Below are 24,912 nucleotides of genomic sequence, written 5' to 3'. Positions count from 1 at the left end.
TAGCTTTTTCAACTAGAAAAAGGCATCTTATTAAAAGTGTATCAAGAAACAAGTTGCACTTTATAAATCAAGACTTCAAGACGAATCTAAGAGACAACAGTAACTTTCTTTGCTAATATGATGGATCCTTAAAAGTGACTCCCGAAACGAGCAGTGTGAAATTTTCCCAACTACATACTAAATCTGACCCAAAGGGTCAGCTTCACCAGAAAGCAATGGAGAAAGCAGGCACACCAGTTGACACCATACTTGTGGTGGTTCAGTTATCAGCCGTGTCGATGGGGAACTCAGAGTCTGAGGTAGCTGCCCTGGCGTATTTAACAACATCAGCCGAGACGTGGAGTAAGGGGTAGAAGTAGCACACCCTAAAATGGAAGGGAAGAACACAGGGGGTTAGTGTGTGGTTTTAGATTATTCTGATTAAAAAAAAAATAAAAATAAAAATAAAAAGGTGGTCCTCTAGACCATTTGATAATATTCAATTCTCTGTACCTAAAAAATCTGAGGGACTTAACTGACATCCCTGGGGACAAAGTAACATTTCAGAGTTTCTTTCAATGATCCTTTGAAATAAAGCTCAATAAGGTTTGATGTCTCATTAAGCCTCAAGATAACTTGAAAAAGCACAGTACGGATGACAACTTCAGTGAGTGCGACCCATAAATGAAGCCTAGATTTTTATACGAATCCAAGTCTAAAATGTTCTGACTCATTCCAACTGTGTCAGCACTACAGCCACCAGAGCTTCACTCTAAGTGTCTGAAAATCACAAAGATTCCCTTATGAGGTAGAGTCTGGAAGTCAAATACTTGAACCCATTTTCTTTGTTAAGGGTTGGAGACACGTCACCAACTCTGTTGGCATACAATCAGGTAGGAGACCAAGGATATCTACATTAAACTTGAAGGAGAAATTAATTAGAAGAAAATGGAGGAATACGCAAATTTAAAATATTTTGGGAAAAATTCCTAGGAACTGAACTAAGTCTTACTCCAGAAAAGAAAGTCAACAAAGACAAATAATGTTTTCCAGAGACAAAGTTGCAAAACAGATAAGTACCAAAGACACTTTTTACCATAGCTATTCTGTGTGTCAACATAAGGGCTGGTGGTGACATCGGCTGAACGATGAGGAAAGCGGGCTGAGATTTGGTGAGACACAGAATAGCCATCTTCATATGAGGCTTCTGTGGGATCCAGAGAGATTTTGGCACACTCGATCACAACATCATGAGTTTCTAATCTCTTCCACCTGTAAAAGGCAATGAAAGTCAAGAAATACAAACTACTTCAGAGTTAAATTAAATACTTCAGAGTGTCAACTCAGTGCCAGCCACGGAACTCTGATAGCAGAGAACAAGCAGGACCATGCCAGCCCAAGTCTGAAACAATTCTAGTACATAAAGAAATAGCCATTCATTTTACAATCCTATACCTTCCCTGTTTAAAATGGTTATATCAAGTTAACAAGCTAATCTGAAACAAAAATTTCCTCACTAGGCATAGCCTCAAAATGGAAAAATGGAACATAAGCTATGCAGCAGAGTAGCAGGCAGGGAAAAATGCCCTTTGGAACAAAGGTCATCAAAAAATAGGGAGACCTGAAAACTGCCAAGCAGCTGAGGCTGACTTAAGGTCTCCTATCAAGGCCTCAGGTGTCAAATCCATCCCTAGACCAGAAACAGAGTATAAAAGACAAACTAAAGAAAGTCCATGATAATTTTTTCTTTTTTTCTTTTTTTTTGTTTTGAGATGGGGTCTCACTCTATTACCCAGGCTGGAGTACGGTGGCATGATTGTGGCTCACTGCTACCTCCAACTCCTAGGCTCAGGGATCCTCCTGCCACAGCCTCCCAAGTAGCTGGGACTACAGGCACATGCCACCAGGCCTGGCTAATAGTCTTAGAGAAATGGGGTCTCACTTTGTTGCCCATGCTGGTCTCAAAATACTGGCCTCAAATGATCCTTCCACCTTGGCCTCCCAAAGTGCTGGGATTACAGGCATAAGCCACTGTGCCCGGATGAAGGCATGATTTTTAAAATCAATGTTAGTATGGCATAATTTGCTTACAATAAAATTAATCAATCTTGCTAAGTTTTGACAAAAGTCCCGATCATAATGAAGAACATTTCCATCACCCCAAAAGTTCCTTTGTACCCTTTGTGGTCAGTCTCTTCCCCCACTTCTTGCAACCATCGATCTGCTAAAAGCATGCTTTTTCAGGGGGTGTAATAATAGTTATTATATAGAATATATCCCTTTGGTTGAACTTTGGGTTATTTCCTTTCTTCTTTCCATTACAAGCTGTACTGTGCTGAACACTGTTGTATGTCTTGACATATATACAGAAGTGAGCCACCATGCCAGCCTTCCATGAAGATTTTTTTTTTTTTCTTTTGAGACAGAGTCTCACTCTGTCACCCAGTCTGGAGTGCAGTGGTGTGATCTCGACTCACTGCAACCTCCACCTTCTGGATTCAAGCGATTCTCCTCCCTCAGCCTCCCGAGTAGCTGGGATTCCAGATGCCCGCCATCATCCCCAGCTAATTTTTTGCATTTTAGTAGAGATGGGGTTTCACTATGTTTGCCAGGCTGGTCTTGAACTCCTGACCTCAGGTGATCCACCTGCCTTGGCCTCCCAAAGCGCTGGGATTACAGGCGTGAGCCACTGTACCCGGCCGAGAATATTTTTAAAACTGTCTAAAGATTCCTGTTATGTGATCCATGGTTTCACTTCTAAGAATTTATCCTATAGAAACAGACATACAACAATGTTCAGCACAGCACAGCTTGTAATGGAAAGAAGAAAGGAAATAACCCAAAGTTCAACCAAAGGAATATATTCTATAGAATAACTATTATTACACCCCCTGAAAAAGCATGCTTTTAGCAGATTGATGGTTGCAAGAAGTGGGGGAAGAGACTGACCACAAAGGGCACAAAGGAACTTTTGAGATGGTGGAATGTTCATATTATGATTGGGACTTTTGTCAAAACTTAGCAAAACTGATTAATTTTATTGTAAGCAAATTATGCCATACTAAAGTTGATTTTAAAAACCATGCTTAAGGCCGGGTGCGGTGGCTCATACCTGTAATCCCAGCATTTTGGGAGGCCAAGGCAGGCGGATTACTAGAGGCCAAGTTCAAGACCAGCCTGGGCAACGTGGCAAAACCCCGCCTTTAAAAAAAAGAAAAAAAAAAAAAATTAGCCAGGCATGGTGGCATGTACCTGTAATCCCAGCTACTTGGGTGGCTAAGACTCGAGAATCACTTGAACCTGGGAGGCGGAAGTTGCAGAGAGCCAGGAAAGCGCAACTGCACTCCAGCCTGAGCAACAGGGCTAGACTCTGAAAAAAGAAAAAAAAAAAATGATACTTACAGCTGGGCATGGCGGCTCACACTTGTAATCCCAGCACTATGGGAGGCCAAGGCAGGAGGATCACTTGAGGCCAGTGGTTCAAGACCAGCCTGGGCAACAAAGTGAGACCACACCCCATCTCTACAACAACAACAACAACAACAACAAACTGGGCGTGGTGGCATATGCTCATGGTCTGGCCACTCAGGAGGCTGAGGTGGGAGGACAGCTTGACCCTGGGAGGTTGAGGCTGCCATGAGCCATGTTGTGCCACTGCACTCCAGCCTGGGCAACAGAGCAAGACTGTCTCAGGAAAAAAAATAATAATAATCATGCTTTCCACGTGCCTGTACTCTCAGCCACCAGGGAGGCTGAAGCAGGAGGATCACTTGAGCCCAGGAGTTTGAGATCAGCCTGGGCAACACAGCAAGACCCTGCTGCAAAAAAAAACAATGCTTTCAAACATTAAATGACATAAAATGCTTATAATATAATCTTAAATGAAAAAAAGACACAAAGTTATTCAGAGACACACCCGCAAATAGATCTGACTGTAGTAAGTATTCAAATTAAAGAACTGAAGTTACGAACAATGTTCATTTATTCTTTCAACTCTTCAGTATTTGTCAAACATTCTATAAAGGCCCTAATAATTAACGGAATATTTAAAATTAAACACCTAGTCAAGTATAAACTAACACCTAGTCAAGTATAAACTATTTTCTTTTAGACAACATAACTTCGCTCTATGTGTTTCTAAGGTGGTTAGTAACTCCATCAGAGATTTGCATTTTTTTCCCAAGTTTACAGAAAACAGCACAGCAACACTAAGGGCACTCCACAGGTTTACCTTAACAAAACATGTGATCCTACACAACTGCTGTAGAAACTTATTATATCTTAGATGCTGAAAATATGGTATTAAATACAGAAAAGAAAGTGTCCAGGGCATGAGGAGAATATAAGGCAGCTTCACTAAGGAGTAAGTCTTTCGATTTCAGGGCTGCCTCTTCATTCACTACCTGGGTTCTCACTGCCTGTGGGATCTTGTTAATGGGGACAGGCTCCTATTTATGCATTCTCAGCATGACTCGAAAGTGATTAAGTGAGAGCAGGCGTTAGGACCCATGTGTACACATAAGAAGACTGATTTTAGAGGAGAAAATGAGAATCATAATAAAAGAGGAATACATTTAAATGCTTTATTTTAATCAAAGTAATTTATGCACTTACAATATTTCCCTGATTCTTAAAAGGACTTTTCATATTTTAATATCTAAAACTGGGAACCATCGTCTAATCAAATGCATGTTAGCTTACTTGGCATTTTTGTCTTTCTCAGATGTATATAAAATAGAAGTACACCACACATCTAACGGCATCTGAGATCCAATGAAATATGGTAGTTTAAAAAGTCAATGCAGTACTAAAGTTTCCTCCCATCCCTCCCCACTGCAACCACTCTGGCAGCTGCTTCCAATTCTGTTAGCTGAATTGTTATCCCACCTCTATAGTTCTCAAGAATATGCCCTGTGCTTTTAATTTCGTGATTTATAAATTACAGACACCATCTATTAACTTACTATTATGGGAAGTGAAGATTGAGATCTCTTCCATATATCCTTTCCCTCCTCCTCAATGCTCTCAAAATTAATATGTAACTGTTCTTGTTGTTTTCAAAATTGATGTCAACATTATGACTACCTTAGTACTACTCATGGCTGAGCCACAGAGTATACTATGGTAATATTTCCTTTATTGTAAGTTCTAATTGTTCTCTCTCTCTTCCTTACTTTTTTGTGTATACTATGGTAATATTTCCTTTATTGTAAGTTTTCATTGTTCTCTTTCTCTTCCTCACTTTTTTGTGTTTCTATTGCTAATTTTTCCGAAATGTATTCTAACAGCTCTGAAACAATGCCTAATATAACTTTTACTAATGAAATGCAAAGAATACACCAGGATCATTCCTCGTCTTCCTGAAGAGCTCCCTTCCGGAGCACTTTCTCCCCCGCTTCAGATTGGACAGGCTGCTCTCAGCACTGCCTGTTATCCTGACACTTTCCCTGGACATGGTCCTGTAAAAGGGTCATGATCAGGCCCCAGGCCCCTGGATTCTGTCTTCCTCTTTCATGATTTTACTCTCATTTTGGTGGAATATATGCTCCAGTGATTAACTGAAGAAGGATATATGGGAAGGAAATTTGAGTCCATGCATATCTAAAAGTGTCTCATATTTGATAGACGAGTTGGCTGGCTATAGAATTCTAGTTGAAAACCTTTTTCTCACAATTTTGAAGGTATTTCAGAAGCTAATAGCACTCTGATTTCTGATCCTTATTAATGTGATTTCGTTTTTTTCTTTCTCTGAAAGGTTAATCCCTGGTACTTTAAAATTCTACAACACTGAGACCTGGTGGCATTCTTTTTTACTGATATTTAGTTGGGCACCAGGTAAGCCCCTTTAATCTGGAAACTCACATCCTTCAATCCTAGGAATTTTTTTTGTTGTATTATTTCTTTCACAATTTCTTCCTCCACCAAAGTTTTCTTCTCTCTTTTTTTTTTTTTTGAGACGGGGTCTTGCTCTGTCACCCGGGCTGGAGTGCAGTGGCCGGATCTCAGCTCACTGCATGCTCCGCCTCCCGGGTTGACGCCATTCTCCTGCCTCAGCCTCCCGCCCGGCTAATTTTTTGTATTTTTAGTAGAGACGGGGTTTCACCGTGTTAGCCAGGATGGTCTCGATCTCCTGACCTCGTGATCCGCCCGTCTCGGCCTCCCAAAGTGCTGGGATTACAGGCTTGAGCCACCGCGCCCGGCCTCTTCTCTCTTTTTTTCTGAGACGGAATCTCGCTCTGTCACCCAGGCTGGAGTGCAGTAGCACAATCTCAGCTTACTGCAACCTCCGCCTCCTAGGTTCAAATGATTCTCCTGCCTCAGCCTCCCAAGTAGCTGAGATTACAGGCACCCACTACCATGCCCGACTAACTTTTTGCAGTTTTAGTAGAGACGAGGTTTCACCATGTTGGCCAGGCTGGTCTCAAACTCCTGACCTCAAGAGATCCACCCGCCTCAGCCTCCCAAAGTACTAGGATTACGGGTGTGAGCCACTGCACCCGGCTCTTCTTTAAAAAAGAAAAAAAAAATTTAATTGGATGTTGGGACTTCCTGGGCTGATCATTCTAAATTTCTATTCTGCTCATATTACCCAGCTCTATCCTTTGGTTCTGCTTTCTGAGATATTATCTATATCTTGGAAAAGCTGATGTCTGAGATATCAACTTTATCTCCCAATTCTTTTACTGAAATGTTTATTTTGGCTATCATTTTTAATTTTGAAGAGTTCTTTTAGTCTCAAAATGGTCTTTTTCTGTGGCATCCTGTTGCTTACATACGCACAGATGCCTTATCTCTGTGGCTATGGTAATATTTGGTAATATATTTGGTAATATTTTCTTCTGCTCTATCATTATGGTTTTGTTCTAGCTCTCTTTTCTCCTCTTTATGTTGGTGTCTGTCTCTAGTGTTAAAACCTTCTTCCAAAGTCAAGCAATCTGCCTAGCCAAGGTGAGTGAGGCTCTCTATAAGCTGACTGAGGAATCTTCCAAGTTAATATAGTTGGTTGAACATATGCACCCAACTGTACAGCCTCCTGGAATCCCACTGTCTACAGTAAAGACTTCTTGGTTTTTCAATATAAACCCACAAGGAGGAGAAGAGGAGAGAGAGAACAGAACCAGAAGTTTTTGAAACTAAAATACAGACAGGCAGGTGGTAACTGACACTGCAAATCCACAAAAGCAGAATCCTAAGCTGCCACTGTCTCAAAGTGAAGAGTCAACTGATTATACTACAGAATCCTTAAAATCATAAGGAATTTACAGCATCTGGTACTTCTGGAACAGGAGATGAGCAGCAGGTAGACAAGGGGAGCTAAAATACTGAAGACAGGGTGAAAACCACTGGAGGAGCAGTCACAGCCCCTGGGTCCTGCCCCAACTCTACACTCCTGAGCAACAGCTCTTTTCTCACCAGAAATCTGGATTATTCTCTAGAGAGAATAAAACAGGGAGTGCCTGGATAAGGTATTCCAGAAATAGTTGAGGGCATGAGTGTCATTCCAAATGAGGGGATTAAGTGAAGCATATACATCCTAAATGCCAAGACCACCAACCCTTCCTCACCACCCGCCTCTTTTCCCCCCGAGGTAGTCAGACCCTTACCAGTCTGAAAATCAGAAGACTATTTTCTAAAAAATGTGACCAGCTCAAGAAGAAAACAATACTGACACCACTATTTCCAACAGATGCTCAGTTCAACATACAACAAAGCTCGAAGTCAACAAGTCCCACCACTGTGAACAAAGCTGTTTTGTCTCCCCATATATAAACAGTTTACTAGATCCTTGCAGAAGGCCTCAAAGATTTAAAAAGAATAACACAAAACAGAAAAGAAGGAAATTTAGAAGAAACAGACTATGCAGGGAAAAGAAAACTCCTTATATATGTACATAGTCATGTGTCACTTGATGACAGTGACATGTTCTGAAAAATGCATCATTAGGCAATTTCTTTGTTGTGTGAACATCAGAGTGTACTCACACAAACCTAGATGTTACAGCCTCCTAGGCTACAAACTTGCACAGCATGGTACTGTACTAAATACTGTAGGTAACTGTAACACAACAGAAGGTATTTGTGTATCTAGACATATCTGAACACAGGAAAGGTACAGTAAAGATGTGGTGGTATAATCTCACGGAACCACTATCATCTGTGGAGCCCATCATTGACTGAAATGTCATTATATGGTGCATGGATGAACTGGATTTCTAGAAGGAAAGACAGAGAAAACAGGAAATCAAGCACAAAATAACTAAAGAAAATATCATAGAACTTGAAGAGCTTCCAGCTTAAACAATGAGAACAGATTCATACCAACGTACATCACTGGAAATTTCAGAATATTACGACAACAAAGAGAACATCAGCTCCCCCAGAGAAAAACACAGCAAATACAGATGATCAGAAATTCCAAGAGCAACATTGGAAGCAGGGTGGCAATGGAATAATACCTTCAAATTACTAACTCTCAACCTGTAAGTCTATACCAGCCAAACAACTGCATCCCTCCTCAAAAAGCTCCTAAATGATATGTCCTATTAAACAAGAGTAAACCAAGAAGACAAGATACAGGAAATGGGAGATCCTGCACAGGAGAGAGGCGAAGGAAAGCCTCAGAAGACTAGGATGACAGCTGGGTACCAGGTACAGACGAGAACCAGTTTGGATCAGAACAGTACCTGCCAAGAGACAGGCATGTCTCAAAGTTCCTGCTGTCCTGCACTATCTTTTTAATGAGGGACAGAGCCAGGTGACCCTGGCCTGTATAACTTGTCTGTACTTAGTTTGTCTTAACTACATACTGATGAAATTCCTACTCTCCCTTCTCTGCTTGATCAGCAGAGGACATTCATTTTATCCCACAGAAGGATTCTGTCTGACCTATTCCTGGGAGCTGAAAGCAGGCACAGAGAGCAGCCTCCCCGCCTGCCATATTTCACACATGTCCAGTACCTTGCCCTTGCTAGAAGCCTTGCCAGACGCTGTGATGAGGGTGAGCCTTGTGTTTCCCAGACTCATTCATGACCTTGTGCACTGACTTCCCAAAAGGGGCTGTGAAACCTCAGGGACAGTGAAACCACACCAAGACTCATATGCGCTGCTCCTCCTCTCATCTCCTGCAAACCTTCAACTACCAGTGACAAGACTGCCCTTCTCTTAACTAGGCTTTGCTTCCTTATCAACTAGCTTTTCAAAACAAAGCAATACCTACAGTAAAACTATAAAGAAAAGCAAGAGAATGATTAAAAGCAACAATGGTAGTTGTCTCTGAGGTAGCAGGGAGAAAGGAGAGGTTCTCCACAGGGAGCCTCTAAGGTAATGTTCTGTTTTGTTAAGCTAGGTGCCAGCTACATGTGTTTCTGTGTTATTATCAAACTTTACATACACATTTTCTGTACTTCTCTACATATATCCCGCACTAAACTGCTTTAAGCTGGCTGAGGCTCTCTGTGGTAGAGGCAGTGTCTGTGGAGAGGTAAGATTCACTGTTGGGGGATCAGGCAGTGAGCCAGCTTTTTCAGCAGGAGATCCCCAAGTGCCAATATCCACGGGTCAGTTTCCCCAAAAAGGGCTGGGTCTCCTAAGTGGGGAGCATAATAAGCCTGGCTACCAGGCAGAGACAAGCAGAGGGACGGAGCTGGGCCTCCCACAGCTCAATCTGTAAATTTCCTCTATCTCCCTCACTCTTACCCTCAGTTCCACTCTCCACTGTGCCTGGAATCCTCCAATCAAGGGTCTCAAAGGTTCGGTTTTTCCAAAGAACATACCTGGGGGACTCCGTAGGGCCCTGGGGAGGATGGTAGTCACCTGGCTTTGCAGAATGGAGAAAGGACCTGACTCCAAATAATATAAGACTCCCTGAAGTCCTTTCTCCATTCTGCAAAGCCAGATTTATGTATTTTCTGCAAGCCCCTTGTTTTTAGCCACATGCTTCACCTCCTTCATCACCCCATCACTGGCACTACTAAGGTGTAAGCCTTTCTGGGGGACAGGCACTTGTGCTGCAACTTTCTCCACTCTGCTAAATGTTATTAAATGTCCTCCACCTGTGAAGAGTATGTTTTAAACTCACACAAATTTTAGCTGTACGAGTGCTTCCAAGCGGACTGATTCTGTAAGTAGAACATCTATATTCCCAAATATACCTCCACAGGGATTACCTCCTAGATCACATTTTCAATCTCTCAAAAGATTCTTTAAAATTTTGACACTAGTTTCTATACCTTCGAGGGTCCAGTTCATGGTCCTTGGATCCAGTCACTAATTCCGGATGAATTCGCACATGCTCCATCATTGGCTAGAGGAGTTGAGTTGACAAATTATAAAGGGCTGAATGTTTGTGGAACATCCAAACAATGGAATAATAGTTGACAATAAAAAGGAATGAAGTACTGGCACATGTTACAACACAGATGGAACCTTAAAAACATTATACTAAGTTAAAGAAGCCAGTCACAAAAGACCACATATTATATGATCCCATTTACACAAAATGTCCAGAATAGGCAAATCTATTAAGACAGAAAACAGATTAGTGGCTGCCTAGGGACTGGAGTGGGGAGGAAGAAAACAATTTCTTTTCAAAATTTCCCTGTCTGCCATTAAATACAAAAGGTACAAACGCAGCCTATCTAAACAGTATGCTAAGTAGCAAACAAACAAGCAGTTTTAATTTACCTTGACCACTTCTTCAAAAGTCTCCAGGTTTTCTTTCATACTGTAATGAGAACGCAAAAAGGAGACGAAGTTGCAAGGGTACATTCCATAAAGGCGATGAAAGAGTGCGTACACACTGGCATGGAGATGGACGAGATAGACTTCCGCCACGTGGCCTAGAAAAGGAACCCATTGAGAAGAGCCTCTTAGTTGGACACAGATTGAGGTGTGCAAAGCAGATATAAACATGTGGCTGCCAGCATGACTTTTTATCTATGTATATTCCCACCTCACTTCAAAGACAGGAAGAGTGGTTTTCTAAAATGCAAACAAATCTGGACACACCAGACACCCTTATCTCATGCTCTGGTATCTCAAATCCATCAGTGGCTCCCTATAACCTTTGGATAAACTCCAATCTACTAGTATGATCCACGAAAGCCCTTCCCAATCTAACTTCTGCCCTCCTCTCCAGTCACTGCCCAAAAAGGATCCCAAACATTCTCACAATATTGAACTATGTTTATGATGATAGATCTCCATAAAATTTATACTTTTCCACTGCTGAATTCGGCATGAGCTTCTTGAGAAAAAAAAAACCGTCTTACTCATCTCTCGGTGCTTTGCACTAGACCTGGTATTTAACAAGCACTCAATATTTACAGAATGAATGTGTGAGAATCCTTTAAATCAGTATGTAGTCTTAGCTATGTAGATTTATAATTACAGAGTGAAAAAAACTATTATCTAGAAATTAGCTTAAAGAACTAAGAATGAAAGAAATTGAACATCCTAATTTAGCATTACCCAGACCCTGTGGAAACCCATGGCCACAGTATACATAAAGTTTCTCCACAATAATGAACAGACCATTCCTTTCTCCCAAAGATTCTACTAAACAAGCAGGCACCACGTGGGCCTATGCTTGTAATTGAATCCTGTATAGGAAGCCACGGTGTTCTGTCTCATAGGTCTGACATACTTCACCCTTTTGATAGGAATACCTCACACTGGGATAACCCAAAGATTCCAAATTTCATATGCTTACAGCTTCTGATCCCTTTGATAGAGCTCTGCTACCTGCCGATAGAGGGGGGGAAAAAAACAAAAAAAAAACCCACTGCATTTGAAGTTGGAGTGCTAATCAGGACACACCGCATTTTCCTCTGACTCCTACGGTACAATGAGCGGGTTCTCAAACCTGACATTCGTGTTCTGTCACAACACAGCAGAAAAGGAAGACAGAAATGTCCCACAAGCTTAGTCCTGTACTGCTGCAATACAGACAGACGTTGCTTTTCAGTTAATCAACAATCATGAAGTTTTACATCCTACTGCTCAATTTCTCTGACAACCAATCCTTTTAAGCCAACAAAATTAAAAAGTTATCTCAACAGTCATGTTTCTTATATGTGCCTGTAGTGGATGCACCCAAGGTATTCCCTCATCTGTCTGGTGAAAATCACTCATTTCAGCTATAAAAGTCTACATGTCCATTCCTTACAGCATATGAGCAATTAATCAATAATGAAAGCATTCATCTCACAGGGCCCAATAGGTATATGAGGAGATCTGTACCTGGTTTCTTCAGGCACCATGATGAAAGACGGCCAAAAATGTCAAAGAAATCAAGAAGATGCTGTTTCCCAGACTGTGGAATCATTGGTAGCATGGTTATCAACACCAAGACGCCTGTTGTGAGGACAACGACGTCAGTGTCCATCTGCAGGAGAAAAGGTCAAACAGGAAACGTCTGTCAGGCACTGGCACCAGGATCGGCATTGTACAGTATGTGAAGAGGCTCTAAACACTGAGAGAATCACAAATCACAAGTTGACTCACATACTCATTTCCCTATCCGTAAGGATTACTGAGGGGACAACATTCAAACAGACTCAATAGGAACACTGAGACCCAGCTCTACTGTAATGAGTCAGTAAGGACCATTTACAACACACCTATGCAAAGGTATCCAGGAGATGAGTTCAAACTTGACTTGGGGACACTCAAGTCCTGAAGCCTTAGGATGCCCTATTTGTAGTACTTGGATGAAAACAAAAGGAGTTGCTCTTCAACAAAACACAGGAGCACTGCTCTGTTTTCATTCATTCAACCAAATCTTAAGATATTTACTTTTTGTTAATTAGAGAAAAAAAACAAAACACTACACATTGACAAGTAACTTACTATTTTTTAAAGAACTACAACAGAAGTATAACTGAAGGAGAAATTAGTATAGCACTAACAAGTCAACTTAAAGGCTCACTTCAAAGCAGTATTTAGAGACCAGTAAATTTAAAATATATATATATATATATATATGGAAACCTTTGAGCATGCCTATAGTTTAAATATTAAGTCAAATAAATAACTTCAGGCTAACTGAAGACACTTAACATCCAATGAATACTCAATCAACTCTGACTAGCTAGCTATAGCAGCTCACCTGAACCATAATTAAATCATGAATGTTTGCCAGGTAGATGAAATTCAGATTTATGAAACAAGATATTAATCAAAAGACTACTATGTAGGTTAAGACATCCATTATTCCTATTAGAATAGGAATCTATGAGTCTGGGAATAAAGTTTTAAATATATTTTGATTTTTACATCAAGCATCAAGTCTTTCATTATGGAAGATATCCAGTAAGAATAATATATTGGTAGGAGAATTGAGAATATATGAGACTACATAATGATTTCTCAGCAAAAAGAACTAGCCCTGATTTCATTTATCCTAACAGTCTAACTGAAGACTTGTCCATGATTAATATTCAAAACTTACTCGTTTGGAAAAGGTAAGTGTTTTGCAATCTGAACTAAATGATGTGCCTCAAAATTAGATTATATTCTCATCAATCCATTAATTAGATGATATTCTCACCAATCCATTAATTAGATTATATTCTCATCAATCAATTTGCTTTAAAAACATTAAGTTGTTAAAATTGTTCCTATTTTTTCAGAATTAAATGCACATTTTTATAATACCCTACCAATGTGACTCCTTGGGACCCACCTCTAGGGATAATAAAAGAGTTACCCTTCTTGGCAGACACAAAAATCAATTTGCATGGTGCTGTATCAGATGAATCCAATGGTACTGCCATCCTGGAACAAATACTACTGGATATTTTCATGTCTCTGTGAGGTACAGGCAGTTAATATTAACCACATTTTTCTTATTTTATAGATAGAAAACAAGTCCAGGAACTAAAACAGATTAAACAAATAACCCTGAGTATGGCTGCACACCACTGTTAAAACTAAAACCATAAAGTTCTATTTAGATTTTGACTCCCTGTATAGAAAAATGAACTAAATTTAGTTCCAAAAATTGAATGCAACTTAGTAGAACTTACATCAACAAAGTCTTAATTATAGCTGCAACCAGACCATATTCCTAAATGGTTAACAGAAACTTTAAGCCATTCTTCTATTAGCCAGAAGATAATTTAGAAACAGGGATTCCCAAAAGATAATCCAGGATATTTTTAAATGAGGGAGGGCTAAACGATGATGAAATCAAGTGGTTTGGAATAATGTAACATTGAACCCATCTGATCGAAATTTTTCCATATTTGCGTGGACGAGGTATTCAACAGTCATAGTGATATATTTGAGAACTTACTAAGTACCAACTCCAGACAACATTCTGTTTGAGAAAAGCCAAATGCCTAGAAGGTTTTAAACTCTAAAAGTTAAAATCTAGCTTCCTTGTTTTAAGTTACTTAAAATTTCAGAAACTACACTCATAAAGCCATTTCATTCAAATCCTTACAAACATCCTACCTTGAGACATTTTAGTAAAGAAGGCAAAAGAGGTGCTTGAGACAGCTTATGCTTCCAAGATGGCTGCAGTCTTATGACATGACCCAGCAACGAGAGGATGGATAAACGAGTGGCGGCTTTACCCACATATTCACTAATCCTGTCCAAGAGGTGCTGAAAATGCAAAAGAAGAAGGGAAATCCTCACATGAATATATGAAGTTAACAAAAATAAAGACAACAATGATGTGCTCCAGTCTCTCACGTCTTGTCTCTAATGTAAAGCAAGGCTCATGCAGATAAAAGATAAAATTCAACATTTTAAAAACCACGTTAGCAAACAAAACACTGCTGCATTTGGCCTGACAAAAGGCAGCCAGTTTGCAACTCATGAAAAAGGATCCTACAATACATGCATGCAAAAAGGGGGAGACTTGTGCACAGTCCCTCAATAACCACTAGTGCCAAACTGTGATAGGTTACTGAAGCCATGAGGGCATCCCGCTGGAAGCAACAGCTAGAGCAACCCAACCTACATGGTTTGGTCTCAACTATCAATTAGGTAGTAGAAGTAACAATTCAGACCAGAGTAAATAAAAAAACAAGATGGGCCAGGCGCAGTGGCTCATGCCTGCAGTCCCTGCACTTCGGGAGGCTGAGGCAGGAGGACAGCATGAGGCCGGGAGTTCAAGGTTACAGTGAGCTATGATTGTGCCACTATGCTCCAGTCTGGGCAACAGAATGAGACCCCACCTCTTTAGAAAACAAAACAAAACGAGATGTACTGCAAGCTGGGCGCGGTGGCTCACGCCTGTCATCCCAGCACTTTGGGAGGCTGAGACGGGCGGATCACGAGGTCAGGAGATCGAGACCATCCTGGCTAACACGGTGAAACCCCGTCTCTACTAAAAATACAAAAAGTTAGCTGGGCGAGGTGGCGGGCGCCTGTAGTCCCAGCTACTCGGAGGCTGAGGCAGGAGAATGACGTGAACCTGGGAGGTGGAGCTTGCAGTGAGCTGAGATGGTGCCACTGCACTCCAGCCTGGGTGACAGAGCAAGACTCCATCTCAAAAAAAACAAGATGTACTGCAAAAGGCATACAATACAAGGTCTTCAAATCCTGGGGAAGTCGCTCTCATACACACACTTAAGACTTACCAAAGTCTGCAATAACAATGCTTTATTAGCTACTTACTAAAAACAAAAGGAAACCATGAAGGGGCCCTCCAAGTACCTGGTGCTGGGAAACAAGACTCATTAATTTGCCAGGTGAGTCCTTTGTACTTGAAGCTTTTCCATATTGATAAAAGTCTAAAAATCCTATTCAAAGTATGGGTTGAAAGATGGGTATGAAAGATGGCCAAACCATCACTCTACAATTATAGTACTGGAAATGTAAGATTTCTTTAAACAAGATCTTTAACAGTCTCTGAAATATGTTTTATTTTGTAAACTTTTCAAGAATCATGGGTCCTACAAATTAATTTTTTTATATAGTTATAAACTGGGAACAATGTCATCAGTAGCACACAGAAATCAAAAGAATAAGCTCGGGATAAATCGCACAGTGGCCATGCACAGAAGCTGTTGCACTCATGGAGAACATATGAAATGCCTACGTCAGCCATTACCTTGTCATGTGGCTCTTGTAAGGTGGTCAGGATGTGCAACGCCGGCTGAGAGCTGGTTTCCAGGTAATAATCCACCAAGGTGTTTACAAGCATAGGACCACGGTCTAAATCAAGAAAAGGGCAATGGATGATACTTACTCCCCTTAACATCCGAAGTTTACCTTACACAGCTGCCTGCCACAAAATCTAGGAAATATTTCTTTATATGCTATTCTAAGTGTTATGCAGCATTACATTTCTGCCTTCTTAATTTAATAATAGGATAATCCCAAGCTTATTTGCCTAAATATGCATAAAAACATATGAAGTCCTTTTATTGTTATTGCTTTTTTTTTTTGAGATGGGAGTCTCGCTCTGTCGCCAGGCTGGAGTGCAGTGGCACAATCTCAGTTCACTGCAACCTCTGCCTCCTGGGTTCAAGCAATTCTCGTGCCTCAGCCTCCCCAGTAACTATCTGGGATTACAGGCGCCTGCCACGATGCCCGGCTAATTTTTGTATTTTTTTTTTGAGATGGAGTCTCGCTCTGTTGCCCAGGCTGGAGTGCAGTGGCATGATCTTGGCTCACTGCAAGCTCCGCGTCCCGGGTTCACACCATTCTCCTGCCTCAGCCTCCTGCGTAGCTAGGATTACAGGTGTGAGCTACCACACCCAGCCAATTTTTGTATTTTCAGTAGAGATGGGGTTTCACCATGTTGGCCAAGATGGTCTCCATCTCCTGACCTCATGATCCACCTGCCTCGACCTCCCCAAGTGCTGGGATTACAGGCGTGAGCCACCGCGCCCAGCCCTCTATTGCTTTCCATATCTATTGTTAAAAATCCAGGCGATGTAAAAGTACATAAAATAAAAGTGAAAGTGCTCCTCGCCACCTGCCTCCCAACCCACTCTTCACAGATAAACACCCTTAAGTTTAGAGTGTGTCTCTTCAAACCTTTTTCTACTTGTATAATCGCACACATGCAGCCCTCACATCCACAGACGCAGACACAGTTTGTGCATGTGTGTGTTTTTTCCACTGAACAATGTGTTGTAACCACCTTCCCATGTCAGCATCTATGGCCTATTTCACTTCTTTCCGTCCTCCAAGTGTTCTACTGCATGGCTCTATATAACTACTTTAACCATTCACCTACTGAAGGATACTTGGGTTTTTCCAATTTCTCACTATACTTCACTCGAAGCTATAATAAGATACAGATTCTTATAAATGGCCCAAATGGTATGTGTTTTAAAATTGATGACGGATACTCCAAACGGCTGAACATCAATTCACATTCCTGCTCACAGTGCCCATCTCTATACTCAATATTTAATTTTGCCAAGCTGGTAAGCAAAAAAGGGTACTATTTAAATTTGTATTTCTCATACTAAAAAGAGGTTAAGTACTTTTCATATTAAAAACCACATATGTGATTTACAGTTAAAGCAATGTCTGGAATTTGCTTTAAAATATTTGGAGGGTGGGACAGTCAGGGAGGAAAGAATTTGAAACTGGGTTCATGGGGTTCACTACATGATTCTTACTTCGTATGTGGGCATACTTGAGTATTTCCATAATTGAAAGTTTAAAACACATATAGATACTCTCTTTGGGTGTTTAAAAAACTCTTCAGAAGATGAAAACTAAAATTATCAGCAGGATTCTAGTGGCTCTAAGTCAACCTCTTCTTTTTAGCAGATAAGCTAAAAGGATATTATTTTGCTAACCAGAATTGAGGTTCTCTTTAAAGACAGCTGTCACGTCGTCCCGCACACCCAGCATGGGGGAGTCCAGCATGGCGAGGAGCTCCCCGACATTCGCTTGTTGGGCCATTCTCTCCCTCAAAGGCGCTGTGCCGGCTCCAGGACGTGTGCTACAGGTTCTGAAGGTTCTTCATTGGTGCCACTACCAGACTGAGAAAAAGGAAAATGAAGAGTCACTAAATGGCCCCATTTTTCTCCACAAAAAAAAAATACCTGCAAGACAAACCAATGCATGTGTTCAACGCAATGGAAAGTTTGGCCAGAATTCTCTGGTTCGAACAGTGAGTACATTTGGCTGAGAAAAGAAGGTAAAGCTTATGAATAATTCTTTGGCGAGTTTATGAAGAGGGTTTCTACAAAATACAACAATCAGAAAGAAACCTTAAAAACTGATACCAGTCACAGTAACTTAATGACAGGATCAAATCTAAGTTTTATTCCTACTTCTGATTCTACCTTGGGTTTTGGCTAAGACTATATTTATATTTCAAATTATTGATCTAAAAAGCAGATAGTCTTTTTTCAGCAAAAGAACTAAATACATACTATTTCCTTCTTGACAATCTCATCAATGGCTAAGAGTTAGTAGAGCTGGTTAGGTCACAAGTCTGTTAAGTCCAACACCTAGCATAAACTGGGGGTCATTTCTCTGTTTTAGCATACACCTGTCATCTGAGACATCTAACTGCACACCCAAACACCACTGGCTGCAGGGAGGTATTCATAGATGGGCTCATCAGGGCAAACCTTCAAAACCTCACCCTTCAAAACCCAAGCTCTCTATGGTAGTCGAGCAGCTGCTTTATCTTGATATACAAAAAGCAGCTCATTCCCCAAGTGTTAACTATACACATTTATGATTTCTCCCCCACTTTGGTCTCTGAGGCTGTATTTGTAAAAACAAGTAACAACAGTTATCATTCATGAGACAAGCACTGTACACCTTTTACAAACATCATTGTAAATACCCCTAATATGACCACCATGTAATTGGCATTTTTGTCCCCATTGTACAGGGAGCAGAATGGAGATCAAGCCGTTTGTTCTGGGTCACAAAGCTAGCAAGAGGCAAAACCAGAGGAGAAAAACTGATATTGGAACCTGGATCTGCCTTACTCCAAAGCTTCAAGCCCTTCAAGCCTTAGTGTCACACTAAGCTAACCTGTGGTTTTCATCATCACAGCAACTCTGGGATGTGATGTGGGCAGGTATCATCCTTATTTTACACATGGGGATATGGATGCCCAAAAAGGATAACATTTCCTTTTCTTTCAGTAAGTGTAAGTAGCAGTTCTTAAGCTTCAATGTGCATCAAAACTACCTGGGATATTTGCTAGAAATGCAATACCTAGGCCCCTTCCAAAACTGAATTTTGGGCTCAGGAATCTATATTTTAAAAAGCACTCCAGGTAATTCTTAAAGTGAGATACAAACTAGTTTTGAGAAACACTATGATAAAGAAAAATCCAACTGAAGAGTTAAGCTGAGGCCAGATGTAGAGGCTGAGGCCAGGCATGGTGGCTCACACCTAAAATCCCAGCACAGTGGGAGGCCGAGGCAGGCGGATCACCTGAGGTCAGGACTTCGAGACCAGCCTGGACAACATGGTGAAGTCCCATCTCTACTAAAAATACAAAAATTAGCTGGTGTGGTGCCGGGCACCTGTGATCCCAGCTACTCAGGAGGCTGAGGCAGGAGAATCACTTAAGCCTGCGAGGCAGAGGTTGCAGTGAGTCAAGGTCATGCCACTGCACTCCAGCCTGGGCAACAAAGCAAGACTCTGCCTCAAAAAAAAAGAAAAAAAGAGAGAGAGAGAGAGATAAGCCCCTTTTGCAAGAATGCCACATTTAAATTAGCAATGACCCCCAAAACTGCCAGGTATTAACTTGCTATCATCTGTGTTCCTGTTTAATTACAATCTTGTGACATTCACTGGTTTTGGCTCTCAGTAAGTTAGAAGTTCATTTAGCAGAAAAATCAATTAAAATGTCTAAATGCTTTTTTGATACCATGGTATAGGAAGTTGCTGACTCATATCTATAAATAAAAATCTTACAAGTAAATCACGTAGGAAGTTAATTTCAAAGGGCTCCAAAATGTGAGACCACCATTGGTAAGATTCTACCGTAAAAGTTCAAAACTAAAAAGTAATTAGTATGGATTTGCTGCATAGTACCTGTATATTATCATAAAAAATACCAGTAAAAATCTTTGGGCCACCACTTTCAAGATGACTTTTTAATAGCATACTTGTCCAGCTAACCCCTACATTGATTTCTACTTCAGGTAAATCACAAATGATTCTCAATTAGTGACAAAGAATGTTGTTCATAAATTTAAAAGTATCTTGTCCCTAAGTTTGGTTTTGTTTCAATAAAATTGTTACTTACCTACTATCTGTCTAGGGAGACTCTGAGTTTGCCTTCTGTGTAGTCAGAAGACGATAATGTCAGATCTGGTCCTCCAAATGCAGGCAGCCCCAGAGCCCAGAGTGACACGAGCTCAATTTTAAACAAAGATGGCGCCCATCCAGTCAACTTGGCGATAGTGTAGGCTAATCAGCTTGGGCTACCTAGCCTGTTTTTCTGTTTGCAAAATAAGGTTTTATTCTAAAACATATCAGAAACACATTTTGGCAACAAGTTTTTCTCTCTGGTTCCAAAATCCTACTGTCGGCCACGTTGGTGGTATAGTGGTGAGCATAGCTGCCTTCCAAAATACTACTGTTTGCCATAGTTTTTAATCTCCAGGAAAAATATAAACATTGGGTTTTACGTGAGATTCTCTGCATAAGTGGCTCAAGTTCAAGCATTTCTGACATTCTAAAAAGCTCTCCTAAGAGTTAAATCATAGCTTTTGGGATCAGTCCCATAACTAGAATATCTCCTTTTTAAGCACAATCAAACATTTGAGGGTACAGTAAATGCAAGGTGTTAAGTAGGTAAGACAGACTTAGCCAGTTCTATGAAGAATTATATGTTCTATAGCAGAAAAAAAGACATGGTGCAATATGTGCACAAAAAAGGGGAAGAAACCAGCCCGACTTGGACTCAGTCAGGAGTGGTGGTGGTGGTGGATGAAATGTACACATGTTAAACACATTTTACAGCCTATAGAGACTGGCTGAGAAAAGTCACTTAAAGATCAGCACCACAGACACAATGAAGCATCAGTGTGTTAGCCACAAAAGTTTCTAGCCATAAAAGTCTCTTTTCCACTTTGGAAGTAACTCACCATAGAAAATACCATACGGGAGAAGTTAAAAGACAGCAACTGGGTGAATGGATTTCTGTATCCTATATGCTAAAGCAACATTCCATTTAGTTTAATATTATCTTTAGTGGACACATACAGTGCACAGTACAGTGTTGTAGATGATGCTAGTCATATTAACAGGGCATGACCTTTAAGGTCAATCTCCACTCCAAAATCCATCACTCTGCCATCTTCTGGATCTCAGTAAAAGGCACTACCATCAGTCTAAAGCGAACACCCAGGTGGCTCCTTGACTCTGTCACCACCCCCACCACCATATCTAATCCATCAGCAAACCCTTTGCTATCACCTCAGTCGAAGCCTCCATCATCTCTCAGAGACAAGGGAGCAGCAGCCCCCCTCACTACTCTCCCTGCTTGTATTCATGCTACCCTACAAAATTCATTTGCCACTAAATAACCACAAGGGACATTGAGATATGAACATCAGAATCTCACTCCTCTGTTTAAAATCATCCAGTGGCTTCCCATGGAATTAATAAGAGCCAATAACATTATGGAACTTATGAAACTCATGAGTAGTCTACAAGGCCTCCTAAGATCCAGCAAGTTATTAACCTCCCAACCCCCCTCTGCCTCTTCATTCCTCTGCTCTAGTCCCAGTCTTCCCAAACACAGGAATACTGGTTCTTTCTTGCTCAAGGCCTTTGCACTTGCTGTTCCCTCTCTGCATGGAACACTCTTATCCCACATCCTTGCACAGCTGACTGTCTCACAGATCTCTGATGGGCCTCCCCTGAACACCCAATCTAAAGCAGCAGGGAAGTTCTTAGTCATCACTTTTCAACAAAAGATACTTTGTAATTCATGAGAAACCTTGAACCAAGTTTAAACTATACAGCTAGTAACCAGATTTGATCCAACAATACTTATGATCGCAAAAAACATGGAAAGCAGGGATCTGCCAAAGTTCAGTTTCAGTCTCTATACTCAGCCAAAATCTGGTGGCTGTCTGGCTTTGGCACAGGTGTTTTGTTTTCGTTTTTTAATTGAGACAGAGTCTCGCTCTGTCACTCAAGCTGGAGTGCAATGGCACAATCTTGGCCCACTGCAACCTCCATCTCCTGGGTTCAAGCGATTCTCCTGCCTCAGCCTCCCAAGTAGCTGAGATCACAGGTGCACACCACCATGCCTAGCTAATTTTTGTATTTTTAGTAGAGACGGGGTTTTACCATGTTGGCCAGGCTGGTCTCGAACTCCTGACCTCAGGCGATCCTCCCACCTTGGCCTCCCAAAGTGCTGGGATTACAGGTGTGAGCCACCACACCTGGCCAAAAATGTCTTAAAAATGAGAACAAAAGTATAAGCAAGAGTACTCCATGAAAAAAAAAAAAATGCTATTAAAAGTTGGGGATTTTTATTGTTTCAAAATAAATATAATTGCTAAAGGCAGCCAACAATTTTTAGTAATTGAAGAGTAAGGATCTTTGAGGCTTGCCAAGCTATGAATCCCAGGTACAAGGTTCCTTCCAGAAAACCATCTACTAGAAACTTTCCTGAATTCTGCTTTGTCCAAAAATGTTACCAATGAGGCTGTGTGCCAGCTGAGATGATATTACACACCTGTGACATAGTGACCACAGGAGTAACCTAGCAGCCAGTAGTGCCCACAAAGTATTTTTCCTATACTAAATTTTCGAACTTCTAAAATCTGACTACTAAAATGCAATACAATTACTATGGTGAAAAATGTTTAATAAAATTTGAGATTTACTTTTGTATCTCAGAATTTACATTTTATGATGGTGATATTTAGCTTGGACCTCAATGATCTGAACACTTCACCATTTGACTTTGGGTTCAAATTCATATACAGTGGACTTCTAAAAAAGGAACAGTATGAAGCACACACAAAAACACTGAAAATGAAAAATCAAACTCAGAAAATTTTCCCTACTTGTGAGAGAACAATACTTAACTTTCTTGTTAGACAGTCTACAGTTTGTATCAAGACCCTCCTTATGAACTGATGTAGAGCTGTAAGACAAAAATCTCTACCTTATTTCACAATTCCTATGACAGAGGTGAGGCAGACAGTGACAGAATACAGTAAACAGCAACCACTGAGCCTTGGCATGAGTCGCACAGCTGTCCATGTATAAAGACAGCAGACCAAGCACCTCCTGTCTTCCCTACACCTTTCCTATACACAACTCTGTTGCACTTGGCACTATTACTATTAAACCAAAATTACAGTTCAGTGATCAGTTAGGTCACTAAGAGGAAATTCCATCCATGGAAATGCCGGTGCCTCAACATTTATGAAGGATATATTCTGAGACAGAATCCTCCAATTCCTAAAAATTACTATAGCATATAACTTATCTCTCAAAAATTAATTTAAGACAACAGATATAGCCATGTTAAGATGCAAATGCTCACTCACCAGCTCAAGGGTTCTCAGCCCAGGATGTACATTAGAATCACCCCGAGAGTTTACAGAAACTCTGGAGCATACCACATTTGGTTTGTTTTCATAAACCCATGCAGATTTCTAAGGTGCAGCCAGGGTTAAGAACCTCTGCACTAGTTAAATGACTTGTGTCAGCACACAGGCTTTAATTTAATGAAGTGGTTAAAACCAAACTTTGCTGCTAAACAGAGCTGAATTGAGTCCACCAAGTACTAGCTATACATCTTTAGGAAAACTACGTGACATCTTTGAACCTGAATCCTCACCTGCAAAATGGGGATATACCGAAAGTGTGGCTGTGAAGAAGAAAAGTAATCCATACAATGCACTTTGCACAGTGTCAGGCACTGAATAAGCAACTAATAATCATCAGTAATGCTAATTACTTCATGCCATAGATGGTCCAGTTCCTGGCAAGTAGCTAAAACTGTAAATGCTAAATCCCTGAATGCACAACCATGGGCAAGATAATTCCCTCCCATCTTCCTCTAACCACTGGCCTGGTTAGACCTTACCTGTTCTAGGGACAACTGGTACTTCAGTTTCCAGTGCTGTCAACCTGGTGTCTTTCATGGTCACTGAAGGAAGAAAACATATGCACAATGAAGCAAAATCCCAGATGCAATCAGAAGCGAGTTAGGGGTTCCTCTGGCACAAGCTTCTTCCCCCGCTATCCCCAACAGGTGGCCACCACGTTTCCACTGGAATGAACACTCATAATCACTGGAAGCACGTGCCTCTCCCCGTCTACATTTCTGAACAGCTGGTTGCTGGAAAATTCTTTATATTGTGCTGAACTTGTAATCTCTGTCTTTTGTTAATGTCTGTTAGACGTATAAATGAATGGGCAGGATAGGCCCTAGAATTAGAGAGTTCCGGGTTAAAATCCAAGCTCTGCAACTTATTAGTGTGTAACATTTGGCTATTTATCTTAAGTCTCCAAGGTCTAACTGTAAGTTACCTTGTCTGTAAAGTTAGAATAATGACGGCATCAAGCTCATAAGGCTTGTGGGGATTACACGAGATGATGCATCCTATTGCCCTCGGCACAGTGTGGGGCACACCGAAGTTACTGGAGGAGCCATGTGAGGCAGGTCCAGGACAGTGAGGGCCACAAAGCACTGAGTGGGCCAGCAGGCCCTCACTGCCTGCCACAGTTCCCACAGTCCTCACCCCTCCGCAACCCTCCCCACCACCTTGCCTCACTGGCCTTTCAGTTCCTCGGTCAAGCCACATGCTCCCCATTCCTGAGCCTAAGAGACTCTACCTTTGGCTCCTCCTAAACTCACTCTTCATCCTTAAAATCTCAGCTTAAATGCTCACTTCCTCGGAGAAGCCCTCCTAGGCTCACTTCCCTCCCACTCCCACCTTCCAGACTAGGTCAAGTCCCCTGTTATGCTTTTGCAGCCTATAGTTCTTGTGTCACTTACCACAAC

The 24,912-nt window shown here is 41.1% G+C and overlaps 1 protein-coding gene across 3 annotated transcripts in view; it reads right to left on the bottom strand.

Annotated features, from left to right (window-relative positions):
- Positions 1 to 24,912, bottom strand: part of TSC1 (tuberous sclerosis 1) — a 53,726-nt gene that overhangs the window by 20,115 nt on the left and 8,699 nt on the right. For 2 of the 3 annotated variants that reach the window (XM_011931159.1, XM_011931161.1), the window contains exons 2-10: positions 23,992 to 24,054; positions 17,753 to 17,938; positions 16,045 to 16,148; positions 14,436 to 14,588; positions 12,219 to 12,363; positions 10,662 to 10,816; positions 10,208 to 10,281; positions 1,076 to 1,251; positions 250 to 365 (exon numbers count right to left, since the gene is read on the bottom strand). In XM_011931159.1, the coding sequence (XP_011786549.1) occupies positions 250 to 365; positions 1,076 to 1,251; positions 10,208 to 10,281; positions 10,662 to 10,816; positions 12,219 to 12,363; positions 14,436 to 14,588; positions 16,045 to 16,148; positions 17,753 to 17,858 (1,029 nt within the window). In that variant the 5' untranslated portion in view covers positions 17,859 to 17,938; positions 23,992 to 24,054. The remainder of the gene's footprint in view (positions 1 to 249; positions 366 to 1,075; positions 1,252 to 10,207; positions 10,282 to 10,661; positions 10,817 to 12,218; positions 12,364 to 14,435; positions 14,589 to 16,044; positions 16,149 to 17,752; positions 17,939 to 23,991; positions 24,055 to 24,912) is intronic. The other variant, XM_011931162.1, reaches the window with a different exon arrangement.

This window comes from Colobus angolensis, unplaced genomic scaffold, assembly GCF_000951035.1.
Source record: "Colobus angolensis palliatus isolate OR3802 unplaced genomic scaffold, Cang.pa_1.0 Scaffold9, whole genome shotgun sequence".
NCBI classification, from domain to species: Eukaryota; Metazoa; Chordata; class Mammalia; order Primates; family Cercopithecidae; genus Colobus; species Colobus angolensis.
The sequence above is the reverse complement of the archived record's forward strand: the minus strand, read 5'-3'. Positions and strand labels throughout refer to the sequence as shown.